We start from the raw sequence: 16,055 nt of genomic DNA on the forward strand, positions 1-16,055 counted from the left end.
CACTCTTTGTGTGATCTATATCTATAATATATGAGTTTCACATTTTTAACTGAATTACCGAAATGAAGTAACTTTTTTAAGATGTACCTGTAGCTCCATACAGATTTACTAAAAACACTTTTATAAAACATTTACAGCTTAGGAGGTGTTTGCAGGACAAAAAATTGGCCTTTATTGACATTCTTTACTGTAAATTCTTTACTGCTGCATCTTTGTTTAGAATGAGCACAGGAAAAAAAAATTATAAAAAAATTAAATTAGTTGACCAGATAAAACTTGAAATATCTTTGGTTTATACTGTATGCTATAAAATTAGTCAATGTAGAAAACACTTTTTTCTGATTTGGGATTGTTAGTAATTAATTTGCATTGTGTGTGACTCGGACTGTGTGAACATTTAAGGGCATTTTTTTACACCTATTTAAATGAAGAAAATACATACATAGCCTTTCAAGGAACCCATGGACACTTTTTACTATAAACACTCTACACAAACCTTTACACCTAGCATTTAACCAACAAACACCAGCCTGAAACGGCAGCCAATCACGCACAGCATACCCTAAGCTGGAAACAACAGTCTACCGGACCATGCATTGGGCACTTAGGGTCAGGGACAAAGAGAAAAAGTATTCAAACCCTTATAGTCTAGATGGAAACAGGGGTCCACGAGCACATAGTGGATTTTTTTTCGCCACCTGTTTTTTCTTAATCTTTAAAGTGTCTATTTTAAGATTCTGACAGGTAACAGGATGAAATAATGTCCCATGATATTTATTTTTAACCCTTTAATGCATCTATGCTAATTCCGAACCGGAAAAAAAATATGAAGAAAATGGCATAGCTCCTTGAGTTAACAACCTATACAGACAAATGAGCACACTTTTCCATACAATTCTGGGCCAAGGAATTTAACTGAATGGTTATTTTTAAGTTTTTTACACATTTTGACTTGATTTTGGGACAAAAATATAAAAAAAATAGCAAAAAAATGTAAATTTGCCTGTATGTTTTCACATTACACTAAAATCATGTGCATTAAATAAAAACATCTTGGGGGTTTTCTTAAACGTTGAAGTGTCTACTTTAAGATTATGACAAGTAATAGGACAAAAAATGTCCTGTGGGGCTTATTTTTAACCCTTTACTTCACCTATCCCAATTTCGAACCTGAAAAAAATATTTAATTATTTGCCATAGCTCTTTAAGTTAACAGCCTATACAGACAAATGAGCACACTTTTCCATACAATTCTGGACCAAGGAATTTAACGGAATGGTTATTTTTAAGTTTTTTACACATTTTGACTTAATTCTGGGACAAAAATATCAAAAATTAGCAGAAAAATGTTAATTTGCCTGTATGTTTTCACATTATACTAAATTCCTGCACACTAAATAAAAACATCCTGAGATTTTTCTTAATCCTTGAAGTGTCTACTTTAAGATTCTGACAGGTAACAGGACAAAAAATGTCCTGTGGGGCTTATTTTTAACCCTTTACTACACCTATCCCAAATCCGAACCTAAAAAAAAAAGTAGAAATTGGCATAGCTCCTTCAGTTAAAAACCTATACAGTCAAATGAGCACACTTTCCCATACAATTCTGGGCCAATGAATTCCATAGAATGGTTATTTTGAAGTTTTTGACACACTTTGACTCAATTCTGGGACAAAAAGATAAAACAAATAGCAGAAAATGTTATGGTCGCTTGTATGTTTTTTACATTATACATTATATTCACATTATGAAAAGTCTACTTTTAGATCCTGACAGGTACTAGGATGAAAAATGTAATAAGCTGCAGAACTAATTGATGATAAAAATCCAACAATGTACTAAAATAAAGTTTTAGTATAGTGTGGTACTAATAATTTTAATCCTCATTATCACCATTGAAGAGATCATCAAAGTCTATCTTTTAAATCTCTGTCCCTTCCTCCTGATCATCTGTCCCCTCTCCAATCAATCCTGTCTCTTCTGCTCTTGCAAAAATGTCAAGAGAAAGAGCGAAGATGGGGCAAACTGACCAGACCGGCTCCAACACCCCCTCCTCCATTGTCTTCTCCCAACCTATACCCTGATCGTAAGGGTTTGGCCTTTCAGATTTTGGCTGATCTGTCCTTTTTTAGCAGGAAACCCTGTAGTTTACTCTGTCTACTTTAAAACTTGCATCCAGGGCTCTGTTAACACCCACCATCTTTTGCAGCATCTTGGTTCTCACAGCATCAATGAAGGTCAGTTGGCCAATGGACATACATAACATCATCTCCTGTTGGAGCTCATTGCTGTCCTGCCACAATGTACCAAGCTGCAGCTTCTTCAAGGGAGCTACTTCGCCTTTGCTCTTAAAAGAACACTGGTGCAGCGTAGTATCCCAGAAGCGTGCTCCAGTGTTTAGATCCCAGAGATTCAGCTAGCTCAGACACATTAACTAGCTTACTATGCAAGCCAGTTCCGTGGTCAAGAAACATGGTTGGCACTGCTGACATGGTAAAGGAGGTTCAGTAATATGTTGATGTTCGGGGTCCTCATCACACTGGACTTGTACCACCACTTTACAGCTTGGTGGAGGTACAGGACAACACAGTTGTCTGTCTCCTCCTGGTTTGACTGCAGGGCGTGGATCTCTGAACCCTTAACAAAATGTACAATTTTTAACACATAGGCTACCTGTATATTAAAGACTCTACAATTCTAGCATTCCATTCAAATGTTTTTATAGCATTGGATATGTGATGAAAGCTAATGTTAAGCACCGATAACTATGGTCTGAGCCTTTTTCAACTTACTTGGACATTTGTTGAAGTTAGGCAATTGGATCTCATATACCCATACCACTGCCCTCACTTCTCTAGCCCAGATGCTGCCTTAATGGTGGCCTTGATTGCTTAGTGCCAGAAGACTTCACAAACTTCATGAAAGTTTCCAGCATCAAGGGAGGTCAGTTGACCATGGACATAAATAATATTATCTCCTGTTGGAGCTCATTGCTGACCTGCCACTATGTAAAGCTGGCTTAAAGCCATATCCATACAGATGGTTTGCGGCATTTCTTGCCAACATTGACCTCTCCCACCTACATCAAGCTAGGGGCTATCTTTAATTCCAGGGGCTCTCTCAGTACTGGACAAGATCATGGAGGAAACTTTCATGAAGTTTTCTGAAGTATTTTGGCACTAATGTGTGCGCACAAAGCAATCAAGGCCACTGTCTCCTTCAAGATAGAGATGAGGAGGTCACCTACCCTAAGGATTACTTACTCTTCATACTAGATGTCAATGTTCTTTTACATATGATGACTAACCTTCAACCAACCTGTGGAGAGATTTGTATGGAGCTCTTAAACCATTTGATTCTCAAGCAGGACTTAATCTCCACGGATTGCTACCAGCCAGACTCTGTTAAAGCCCAGGAGAGGGTCAGATGAGGCGCCACTGAGAAAGTCATAATTGGTGGCCCATACACCCACACATCTTGTGACTTTAAATGCTTTCTTAGTAATGAGGTAAATAAGAAGCAGCTATGTGATCTGCTTCTCAAGGTCTGGGGGGAGCAATGAGGCAGCATCTGGGCTAGAGAAGTGAGGGCAGTGGTATGGGTATATGAGATCCAATTGCCTAACTTTAACAAATGTCCAAGTAAGTTGACTATATTTATCTGTGCTTAACATTAGTCATCACATATCCAATGCTATAAAAACATTTGAATGGAGCGCTAGAATTGTAGAGTCTTTAATATACAGGTATGTGTTAAAAATTGTACATTTTGTTAAGGGTTCAGGGTTCAGAGATCCACGCCCTGCAGTCAAACCAGGAGGAGACAGACACCCGTGTTGTCCTGTACCTCAACCAAGCCCGTGGTACAAGGGGTACAAGTCCAGTGTGATGAGGACCCCGAACATCAACATATTACTGAACCTCCTTTACCATGTCAGCAGTGTCAACCTTACCATGTTTCTTGACCACGGAACTGGCTTGCATAGTAAGCTAGTGAATGTGTCTGAGCTAGCTGGAGCTCCGGGATCTAAACACTGGAGCACGCTTCTGGGATACTATGCTGCACCAGTGTTCTTTTAAGAGCAAAGTAGCTCCCTTGAAGAAGCTGCAGCTTGGTACATTGTGGCAGGACAGCAATGAGCTCCAACAGGAGATGATGTTATGTATGTCCATTGGCCAACTGACCTCCATTGATGCTGTGAGAACCAAGATGCTGCAAAAGATGGTGGGTGTTAACAGAGTCCTGGATGCAAGTTTTAAAGTAGACAGAGTAAACTACAGGGTTTCCTGCTAAAAAAGGACAGATCAGCCAAAATCTGAAAGGCCAAACCCTTACGATCAGGGTATAGGTTGGGAGAAGACAATGGAAGAGGGGGTGTTGGAGCCGGTCTGGTCAGTTTGCCCCATCTTCGCTCTTTCTCTTGACATTTTTGCAAGAGCAGAAGAGACAGGATTGATTGGAGAGGGGACAGATGATCAGGAGGAAGGGACAGAGATTTAAAAGATAGACTTTGATGATCTCTTCAATGGTGATAATGAGGATTAAAATTATTAGTACCACACTATACTAAAACTTTATTTTAGTACATTGTTGGATTTTTATCATCAATTAGTTCTGCAGCTTATTACATTTTTCATCCTAGTACCTGTCAGGATCTAAAAGTAGACTTTTCATAATGTGAATATAATGTATAATGTAAAAAACATACAAGCGACCATAACATTTTCTGCTATTTGTTTTATCTTTTTGTCCCAGAATTGAGTCAAAGTGTGTCAAAAACTTCAAAATAACCATTCTATGGAATTCATTGTATTGTATGGAAAAGTGTGCTCATTTGTCTTTATAGGTTTTAACTGAAGGATCTATGCCAATTTCTACATATTTTTTTAGGTTCGGATTTGGGATAGGTGTAGTAAAGGGTTAAAAATAAGCCCCACAGGACATTTTTGTCCTGTTACCTGTCAGAATCTTAAAGTAGACACTTCAAGGATTAAGAAAAATCTCAAGATGTTTTTATCCAGTGCACAGAATTTTAGTATAATGTGAAAACATACAGGCGACCTTAACATTTTCTGCTATTTTTTAAAATCTCTTTGTCCCAGAATTATGTCAAAATGTGTCAAAAACTTAAAAAATAACCATTTTATTGAATTCCTTGGCCCAGAATTGTATGGAAAAGTGTGCTCATTTATCTGTATAGGTTTTTAACTGAAGGAGCTATGCCAATTTCTTGATTATTTTTCAGGTTCGGCATTGGGATAGATGTAGTAAAAAGTTAAAAATAAGCCCCACAGGACATTTTTTTTGTCCTGTTACCTGTCCGAATCTTAAAGAAGACACTTTAAGGATTAAGAAAAATCTTTAGTGTGCAGGAATTTAGTATAATGTGAAAACATACAGGCAAATTAACATTTTCTGCTAATTTTTGATATTTTTGTCCCAGAATTAAGTCAAAATGTGTAAAAAACTTAAAAATAACCATTCCGTTAAATTCCTTGGTCCAGAATTGTATGGAAAAGTGTGCTCATTTGTCTGTATAGGTTGTTAACTTAAAGAGCTATGGCAAATAATTAATTTTTTTTTCAGGTTCGAAATTGGGATAGGTGAAGTAAAGGGTTAAAAATAAGCCTCACAGGACATTTTTTGTCCTATTACTTGTCATAATCTTAAAGTAGACACTTCAACGTTTAAGAAAACCCCCAAGATGTTTTTATTTAATGCACATGATTTTAGTGTAATGTGAAAACATACAGGCAATTTTACATTTTTTGCTATTTTTTTTATATTTTTGTCCCAAAATCAAGTCAAAATGTGTAAAAAACTTAAAAATAACCATTCAGTTAAATTCCTTGGCCCAGAATTGTATGGAAAAGTGTGCTCATTTGTCTGTATAGGTTGTTAACTCAAGGAGCTATGCCATTTTCTTCATATTTTTTTTCCGGTTCGGAATTAGCATAGATGCATTAAAGGGTTAAAAATAAATATCATGGGACATTATTTCATCCTGTTACCTGTCAGAATCTTAAAATAGACACTTTAAAGATTAAGAAAAAACAGGTGGCGAAAAAAAATCCACTATGTGCTCGTGGACCCCTGTTTCCATCTAGACTATTAACTTTTAATTTTGCAAGGCACTGTGTATACACACGTTAATACACATGATTTAACCTCTAACACTACTACATGTAGTAGAACAGTGTAACATTCTGGAAATGTTTGGAGTCCTATTAAATAATCTAATCAAAGAATTATCAAATGACTCAACTGAAGTCTTGAAAAACACTTTCAATAGTATTCATTATATATATGTTTCAAGTAGTAATACTGAAAGATGAGTTTAAAGAGCTATAAGACATGAAAATCAAAGGGTTATCGGATCACATATTCATAAATATTCACATTCATATTCATAAATTCTCATTCTCATGTATTCAAGGTATACTGTATTATTTGGGAGTAAGGAAATACCAAACCTACAAAAAATGTCTATTCGGTTTTGCATAAAACAACATGGAGTCCAATAAAATAGAGGGTTATAAAGTAACACCATAAAATCCTTGAAAAACACCATCTATAGAATTAGTGATTTAGTTATCAAGGGATATTACAGTACATGTTGTAGTAATGGGTTTACAAACCTAGAAAACAAATGTCTATTTGGTTTTGCATAAACCAGATTTTGGAGTACTATAAAATCCCAAAAAATCAATAAGGTTATCAAAAATATATGAACGTGTCTTATGTATGGTATCCCATAACTCCAAAATGATAAGGTAAAATCACTTGCCAAATGTGGTTTTCTAGGATTTCATGGTTTCAGTTTGATTACGGTTTGATTTTTTTGGTTTTATATGACTCCAAAATCTAGTTTTGGGAAAACCTAATAAACAAGTTTGACTTCTTATTACTCTGAAATGATACTGTGATACCTTCAAAATTATGAGTAATTCTATTGAACGTGTTATTCAAGGATTAAATTGTGTCATACGATAAAAGTTAACCAAAGGACATTTGGCAAAACCAAATAAACATTTTTCCTAGGTATGACCTCCTATTACTCCAAAATAATACAGTACTATTAGTTGGTGCTTACAGGAGTAATTCTATGAAATGTGTTCTTCAAGGATTTAATTGTCATTTGATAACAGTTGACCAAAGGAATCTAACTAAATTAAACTATACCGCATAGACACTTTTCCTAAGTTTAATACAGTAATATAACTTCATACTTACATGTGTAATTCAATTGAATTGTTTTAAATATGTCATTTGATAACATTTCTCCAAATAACTTTAAAATCTGCTTTTGGCAAAACCAAACAGTTTTCCTAAATTTGGCATCTCATTACTGCAAAATACTACCGTAATATCACTTGTTAATTATACGTTGAAACAAGAAAATTAGATATTTACGAATTTAGTGGTGTGATATGAAAACCCTTTGATTTTCATGTTTAGTAGGACTTTAAACTCATCTTACCTTTCAGTATTATTACTGGAAACATATATTGTCACTGTCCAAAGGACAACATGCATCTCCAAAACAGCCAATTTAGAGGAAAAAGATAAAACCTTCTTAATTTTAAATGGAAGTAAAAAAAAATGAAGGCAAGTTCATTTTAAAGAACTTCTATTGGTTCATTTTTTAAGAAATTTGGAGAGAGTGTAAAGGTTTTTGTGTATTATTAAAATATGGAGAAAACTAAAAATCGTCAAAAATAAAGATACTTGTTTGACATAATGACATAATATAGGTTAATACTATTGCAAGTTTGTTCAAGACTTCATTTGATACTCATTTGTTTAGCTTATTTTATAGGACTCCAAACATTTCCAGAATGTTACACTGTTAGTACACAGATAGAATATTGTATAATCTTTCTGGTGTATATTAGTTGAAAAGAGCTGACTAAATGATGTTTATTTAGCTGTAAAATTGAATAATCTGCACGAAAAGCGTGAGCAGCGTCTCCTCCAGCTCAGCGGTGCACGCGGTTACCGTAATGCACGGTTTAGATAGGCACATTGATTTTCAGAATGCTTAATTAGCTAATTAACGTATTTTTAGAGCTTTCTATTATCTCAAAGTTTTATAACTTACTCGCGAAATCAATAAAATGAGTTCCATTTCACATTAGATAAGAAACTCTTCTCATGTAGCTAGCTAATGCTAGGTAACGATAAGTTCAATATTGGTACGCAGCAGTTTTGCCTAATTTCACATTTTACAAGTTCCAAGAGTTAGAAAGAGTTAAAAATACACCTTACCGTTTGTAAAAAAAAAAAAAAAAACAGGAGGGTCGTCGCTCTTCGCTGAGATTTACTGCTTTATTTCTCAGTTTTCATCAAAAACTCGCGTTCTGAGGTAAAAAATCCAGCGTCTGAGGAGAACTCCGCGTCCTCTCAGTTTTCCCGCGCTGTGTGAGCGCGAGGCCAGCGCGTGGGCTTCGATTGATTCGAATCTGCACAGGTGAACCGATTCACTCGATCAACTGAGTCGATTTTCACACTTGAACTCACTCAACACACCGGACAAGCCCCTCAAAGTGTCCAAAACACAGATTCACCAAATACTAGCGAATTCTTAAAGTTTAAATGCCTTATTTTCCAGTTTCCTCTACCTTTCTGAGATCAAGTGAATCGAAACACTGAACAGTGACTCGGTTCTTTTCTTGAACTTTGACCTCTGGGCGGAGCTGATGATTTTCTGATTGGGAGGGGCCTCTTCTCTCAGATAGATCAAAGATAACATAAAAAAAATCCATAAATTATTAACCAACCTATTAATCAAAATCAATCAGCCAATCAACTTTAATTTTGATTAGGAAGTACACTAAGGGCATTTTTCAATGCAGCTAACATTTCCAAGAACAAGAATTATATATAAAAGTTATATAATGTTCTTACCTAAAACATCACATTGTTAATCTTTTCTGTTATTTTTAAATTATTTTTAAACATAGTTCTATAATTCTATTATTTCATTAATTTCTGATGTTTTAGGTTTTTGACATTATACCGTTTTAGTACTGTATTGAGATATTTACATTATTTTATTTTTATAAATAGCAAACACTGCCAAAACACAATTGTAAACACTTTCAATTTCAATATCACCCTTTCATGTCTAATTTCTAGCACTGATCTCCTGCAACTGTAAAACAGTTAAATAAAAAAATACCCAAAATGTACTGAAAATGATCAAATAATCTGATGTGATTAGGTTTTAAACGCTCGGTTTTAAACAAAGTAATGGCAGAGTTTACATTTTTTTCTGCTTATTCTAATTAGCAATAAACAGCCCACAATTCTGTAAGCATCAAAGATGTTTTATATATACAGGAAACTTCAATTCAAATAATCGATTAACACTCGATTACAATGCTTTTGGCAAACTGGTCCTTACGTAAAATTTGTAATTTTGTAAACCTTTATTATTTTTGCAAACGCCTAAAAAAGAAAAATAATTAACCAGCAGTTCATAAAAGTTCTTATTTATTGCACTTTCTGCTTTTTCTTCTTTTTAGTTTGTTTCTTTGAGACGTCTTCCTCTAATATCACTTGGTCAGGAGCGATCCTCACCCTTTTGTTGCTGGGGCTCAGCAGAGGCTCCTCCTTATTAGTTGCTGGAAGAGAATGAATAAATGAATGAATGAATAAATAAATAAATAAATAAATAAATAAATAAACAGCCGTACATCCTTTTTCTTATTCTGGAATTATGAAACTGTTTGATTATTTGATTTCTTTTTAAAAGCTGTCAAAATGTAATTTATGTACTTATGTACTTATATGTACTTGTTATAAATCTCCTGATTTACGTACACGCTGTGGTTTCTGGCTCTGCTGTTTTCTCCGCTGAGGGCTCTTTCGCTGGGTTTGGTCTCCACACTGACAGACAGGTGAGACGAGCTGTGGTGTTCACCTGGCCCAGCAGACACACCTCCGGCTTCTAGAGGAAACAGAAAAAAAAAAAGGTACGGCACAAAGAAAATGAATATGTTAATAATCAGTCATCTACCAATAGGAGTGTGACAAGGTTTGATATCTTATCTATCTTATAACGATTATTATTATTATAAGTCAACAATATTTTAAAGTTTAATATTTCCAAATATATGACTATGCGATTTGGTTTGATTGGATTTGATGTGATTTTTATATGTTCCTTTTCTCAAAACTTAAAAAAGCAAGTAAAATATGTTTTTTAAAATGTTATAACTATTAAATGTCAAATGTAGTATAATCTTAAGCAGTAAACAACTGCAGTTAACACAGTGAAACGAGGCAAGCTAAACAAAAAGCCATCATATTGCAAACCCTTACAGCAGTAATGCTGCTCTGTTTACTATAAAGAGGAATTATTGCCAAATTCAAAAAGCAAACACTAACAACTGTGTAAAAATGTAAATGCAAACCACAAGATGCATTGATTTTCCACACTAACATAATACAAAAGAATAAGTGCCTAAATGGAATGCAAACCATTAATGTACTACATTTCACTGCACTTGATATGTTTATTAAAAAACAATACACAAAAAATTACATTTTTAAAAATAAATGCAGAATTAGTGTCAGAATTGCACACAAGCCTTTTTGAAAGGCTTTAAGTCAGCTCAACCTCATTGTATTCCACTGTGTGGCTGTGCTGTGAATGTTCAAAAGCAAATTACAATGCACAGGATTGCAGTTCGTTTAGGAGCAGTATGGTGTTTATGCCAACATTTTTTTTACTTAAAATTTATTTATTTTATTTTTTTCTTCAATTCAGAACAAGTTCATATGTTCAACATCACACGCATATTTTTAAAAGCTTTTCAACTCATTCAGTATGCATCACTTACCTCCATATTGAACTTCCACAGCTTGATGAATCCATCATTAGATGCTGTGATAATCACACACAACTCGCCCATCATCAAGCTCTCCACTGCTTTTACTCTACAAACAAAATATACAATAATGCACTTAAACAAAATCAATGCAACATTGGTAATAATCAATACTTAGCAACAGCTGATATTTATTTATGAGTACCAAAGTCCATAAAAAATAAAAGCTAACAGCGACGCACCTGATTTCATGAGCTTTAAACTCACAGATACATTTTTCAGAGTCCAGATCATAAATCTGCACATTCTCATCATCTCCTGCCACAGCCAGCAGTGTATTCTGAAAAATACAAGGAGCAAAGAAGCAACAGTATTTTAAGCACGTTTTTATGATTTTTTTTTGCATTTTACTTTTCCTGCCAATTCCTACATTTCTGCTTTTATACCTACATTTAAGAATTTGATGGATGAAATCCTCTTTCGATAGGTGAGAGTGGAGATGATGCTCGCAGACTCCAGGCTGTAGACGTCCAATTTATCATTAACAGCAACAGCATATTTATCCCCTTCTGGTGACCACCGCACGAGGTGTGCATCTTATAATAAAAAAATACAGAAAATCAGTAATCAGTAAAAAGTCCAAAGGACATGATACAAATGAACATGATTAAAAAAGGAGCTTATAAAAAAGTCTTACTTTCTTTAATAATCTTGCAGAAGGCTGATCTTCCATCAATTAGATTCCACGTCCTACACAAGAAGACAGAATAATTATATTACTGTATTTTTGTGTGAATTTGTTTTGTGAAACTTATACAGCTCTGAATTTTACCAAATTAAAAACCTCTGGAATATAATCAAGAGGAAGATGGATGATCACAAACCATCAAACCACCAAACTGAACTGCTTGAATTTTTACACCAGGAGTAAAGCAGCATAAAGTTATCCAAAAGCAGTGTGTAAGACTGGTGGAGGAGAACATGATGCCAAGATACATGAAAAAACTGTGATTAAAAAACAGGATTATTCCACCAAATATTGATTATTTCTGGACTCTTAAAACTTTATGAATATGAACTTGTTGTTTTCTTTGTATTATTTGAGGTCTGAAAGCTCTGCATCTTTTTTGTTATTTCAGCCATTTCTCATTTTCTGCAAAAAAACAAAAAAAAAACAAAGATTTACATAATATTTATTCCATACCTCAATTTCTTGTCTGTTCCTACAGACAGTGCAAGTTTTCCGGAGGGGTGAACAGACATAGAAGAAACGTGACCCCTATTAAACAAACACACAAACAAACTCTCAGTCTTATTTTATATATCTTATTATATGTATAATTTATAAAGCTCATTATAAATTATTATTATTATTACTTGTGTGCTTTGATTGTTTTTAAACATTCCCATGTTTTTGTGCTCCACACACACAGAAGACCATCTTCCCCACCACTCAGCAAATGAGACGTTCCATAAAACTCCAGACATGAGACAGTACCTGCAAAACAGATGGATACAACCTAAATAATTCATATCTTTTATTTAAAACACAAATATGTATTTAAAAAATACAATATAAATGGTATAGCTGTTTTTCTCATAAGAGGATAAAGAAAATACAGACTTTATTTATGTAACACTAATTATGAGGAAAACTAGCTCAAACCATTAATGTTGCTTTTCTGGTTCCAACATTTCTTTCTAATCATCTAAAGCTGCACTGGTTTCTAATTGTAGACACTTTAAGTTGCAATAAATGTTTTGGTGTTCTAACCTGTTGTTTGGTGTTTTTCCTCCTTAGTTATTTTATTACATCCATCTCTCAATACTTTTCAAATTAAGATTAAATGTTCACATTTTCAAATATGCAAAAAAAAAGTCTAATTTTAATATATATTTTTTATTAGTCAAACAAAGAAATCAAAACAACCAATTTACTAAATAAACAAGTACTAAATAGCCTTATTTAGTAGCCTTAAATAGACTACACTTTTACTGTTATATATCATATATATAAATATTATGCAATATTATGATAATATATATAATATATATAATCCAACTAGGAAAGAGGTGTGAGAGAGAGAGCGAAAGGAGAGCGAAAGAGAAGTGACAGTGAATGAAAGAGAAAGAGAGGGAGAGGGAGAGAGATAGAGAGAGAGATAAAGAGTAAAAGCGAGCACACTAGAGAGTTTTTTTTAGCACAGTGACAGTGTGTTGCAAGTTTGGAGAAAAATAATGCATGGATAAACTGATAAACGTAAGTACTATTCTCAAAGCGTGAGCGCGAGTGCAGAAGAGTCTATAGTGAACTCGTGGAGCAATAACACATCATTATATTTACATTTTTGATAAATCAGTAATCCGGCTCTTTTCTGCTAGATTCTGATCTTTTAAAAATATATGTGATCGACCCCAATTTTCGATCATAGAACAGACCAGCGACATCCCTAATTATTAACACTGCTTTAGAATGTCCAAATAAGCTTGTTTTGTCTTGAGTTCATTTTAATCATGTGATATAAATTCAGAGTAAATACCCTCATGGTGCAGCAGGGATCCGTGCTCGGTTTTGCTGGTCATGTCGTAGAGCTGAATGGTCTCATCTTTGCTTCCTGTAGCGATGAACTGTTTACTGGCTGCTACTGTGGAGAGCGAGGCTGTGTGAGCATGATGAGTAAACACAGGCTTTACTGTCCAGTCCTGCAGGAGAAAATACATCATGAACCATCTTTCATCAGGAATTCATATTGAAGCTTTTCCAAAGTGAAAACTGTGATTGATAAACCTGCACCAATTTGGTAAATAATCACAGTAAAAAAAATATATAGCAAACGTACAATTTATGAACATGAACCTCAGGTTTTGTGTTTTTGTGTTTTGTTACTGATTGATGCGACTATATAGGTTATGGTTTATTTTGTATTTATTTGAATATACGGCTTTAAAAAAACAAAATATCAGAAAGACTGGAAAGAGCCCATATTCTTTTAAGAAAAGCGACAGTTAACTGTGTGATATTCACCTGTATAATTACAATCTTTTAAAATGTACACATACAGAACCAAACAAATATGTTTTTAACTATATAAAAAACAATGAAAAAACAAAAACATAGAATTGTGAAAATAAATAAATAAAAATTCATGAAGAACAGATTTAATGGGCAATTTTAGAATTAATCCTTTGCATCACACCTTTTTTTTTATTTACATTTTTTTTTACATATAGCTTTACAAAATATGCTGTCTATTCGTGTAAAAAAATGGTCTATTATTGTTGCCACTGGCTTTATTATGGTAATAATTAATAGGCAATTGAAAAAAAAACAAACACTTAAATTATGTAGAACTTTGGGTGGAATTTACATTTACAATTTATTCAATTTACTATTATTGTATGTTAAAAAATACTTTATCATTTTACACAGAGAAGAGTATTTATTTATATCTTATTTTTTTAATGTTATTATTCTCGAAGTCATTAGAAATATTTATCCAATCATTATTTACATTTTTCTAAAAGAACTGGTTACAGCATAGATTAAGAAGTAATTACCTAAATGTTTTAATTTGAGTATTTCTACTGTTAGACATTTTATTTATTTATATATTTAATGCTAACTTATCAGTGAGAACTTTGGTATAAACTTTTTTTTTTATATAAAAATAAGGTATATGAATATGAGTTGAATTTCTGAAAGAATAAAAGACATGTGCTGTCACTGTCTGAGTATTGTTTTTCTATCTTGTATGTTCTTAATTGTTTTTAAGTTATTATTTACATGCATCTTCAGCAACTTTTTAACATGAATTTGTGATTAAATTGAACAGAAAGCAACAGAGACAAATACACACAGACACCACTACACACATATTTACACCAGATGCAGTAGGTTAGCTATAAATAAATTATAATTGTTTATTTATTGATTAATGTGTTTATTTAAAGTTGGTTGAAAATTTTAAAAAAGAGAAGCCCCTGTTGCCTCTTCCTCCACACAGTTAAACAGCACTGAGCTTTAAGAATCCGCTGTAACTGTGTTTATATTATTAAATCAGATTAATTTTGAGATTATTTACCTTTTCTTCAGGAAAAACTCTGTAACCAAACACGACCTGCTCATAACTCCCAGCCACCACCTCCACCGGCTCCAACATAGCGGCGAAATAACAGCTAAACCCGGGCCTCCGACAAGCGCACACACCCGCCGCACACCCGCACAATTTACACTATTTACACTATAAACACTATAAACAGTAATAACACTATTATTAACACACCAGCACGCGCACAGCCTGTACTCCACACGTGCGCCGAACTTCGGAACCACAGCACTGCTGCTCAGACTACATCCGGGTCACGTCCTGAAAACCATGTCAAACTAAAAGTCCTGCGTCCAAAACCAAAACCCACCAATAAAAGTTTTAATAAAACATTTAGATAAAAAAAGAAAAGATACATTTACATTATTAAGCCATAACATTATACAGCATATTTTTAATGGCGCATCTTTCAGTCTTAAAATGACAATTATATTATTATCACCATTATATTTCAGTGAAAACATATAGCTACAAATTACTGTAACTGTGACAGGCTCATCTATCCAGATATAATAATAATAATTTAAAAAATCACTTTTTATTAACAGGTGACACTTTTGGAGGTACACTCCTTTTTGGAGTTTAAAATACAGTAATAAATAACTTCACAAATTGGAAACATGTGGAAAAAATCAATTAAGAAATATGTAAATACAGAATCAACTACATTTACAAATATGGAAAAATAAATACATGTAGAAATACTGAGATAAATTAGTGTAGAAATGTGGAAATCAATCAATGAAAATAAGTGTGCCAGTACCTGTGGCTGTCCTTCATGTCCGACTTGTGATACCCCCACCACCATGTTTCACAGATGAAGTAGTGGTTTGCTTTGGAATGTAAGCGGCTCCTCTTGGCCACATTTTGCATCACATTTGACATCTCTCTGATGCTGGTTAATCTTGTAGGCTTTGTATATCTGTTTGTCAAGTCTTCAGTGGTTAGTACTCTCTTAAAAATACACAACCATGTCCTAAACACTGCTTAATGTCCTGTTGGCATAGGTGTAGGAACCGGGGGGGATATTAGAAACAGGTGGATTTGTCCCCCCCAAAAATGATATCAGTTCGCTCAGGTCAGCTGTACTATTAATGAGGAGACAGACCGGAC

The 16,055-nt window shown here is 34.0% G+C and overlaps 1 protein-coding gene across 3 annotated transcripts; it reads right to left on the reverse strand.

The window, feature by feature from the left end:
* Positions 1 to 9,479: 9,479 nt before the first annotated feature.
* pak1ip1 (PAK1 interacting protein 1) lies at positions 9,480 to 15,206 on the reverse strand. Of its 3 annotated transcripts, none has more exons than XM_049480839.1 (10): positions 15,120 to 15,206; positions 13,377 to 13,539; positions 12,214 to 12,334; positions 12,041 to 12,115; positions 11,534 to 11,586; positions 11,287 to 11,432; positions 11,079 to 11,176; positions 10,849 to 10,945; positions 9,827 to 9,953; positions 9,480 to 9,627 (listed from the first exon to the last, which is right to left on the reverse strand). In XM_049480839.1, exons 2-10 carry the CDS (start codon positions 13,417 to 13,419, stop codon positions 9,497 to 9,499), a joined length of 891 nt encoding a protein of 296 aa, XP_049336796.1. In that variant the 5' UTR covers positions 13,420 to 13,539; positions 15,120 to 15,206; the 3' UTR covers positions 9,480 to 9,496. The 3 variants fall into 3 exon arrangements, with proteins under 3 accessions (XP_049336796.1, XP_007234942.3, XP_007234941.3); XM_007234880.4 differs by having other exon boundaries at positions 9,827 to 9,950; positions 14,919 to 15,185; XM_007234879.4 differs by having other exon boundaries at positions 14,919 to 15,185.
* Positions 15,207 to 16,055: the final 849 nt, after the last annotated feature.

Source organism: Astyanax mexicanus, chromosome 6 (genome assembly GCF_023375975.1).
Source record: "Astyanax mexicanus isolate ESR-SI-001 chromosome 6, AstMex3_surface, whole genome shotgun sequence".
Lineage (NCBI taxonomy): Eukaryota > Metazoa > Chordata > Actinopteri > Characiformes > Acestrorhamphidae > Astyanax > Astyanax mexicanus.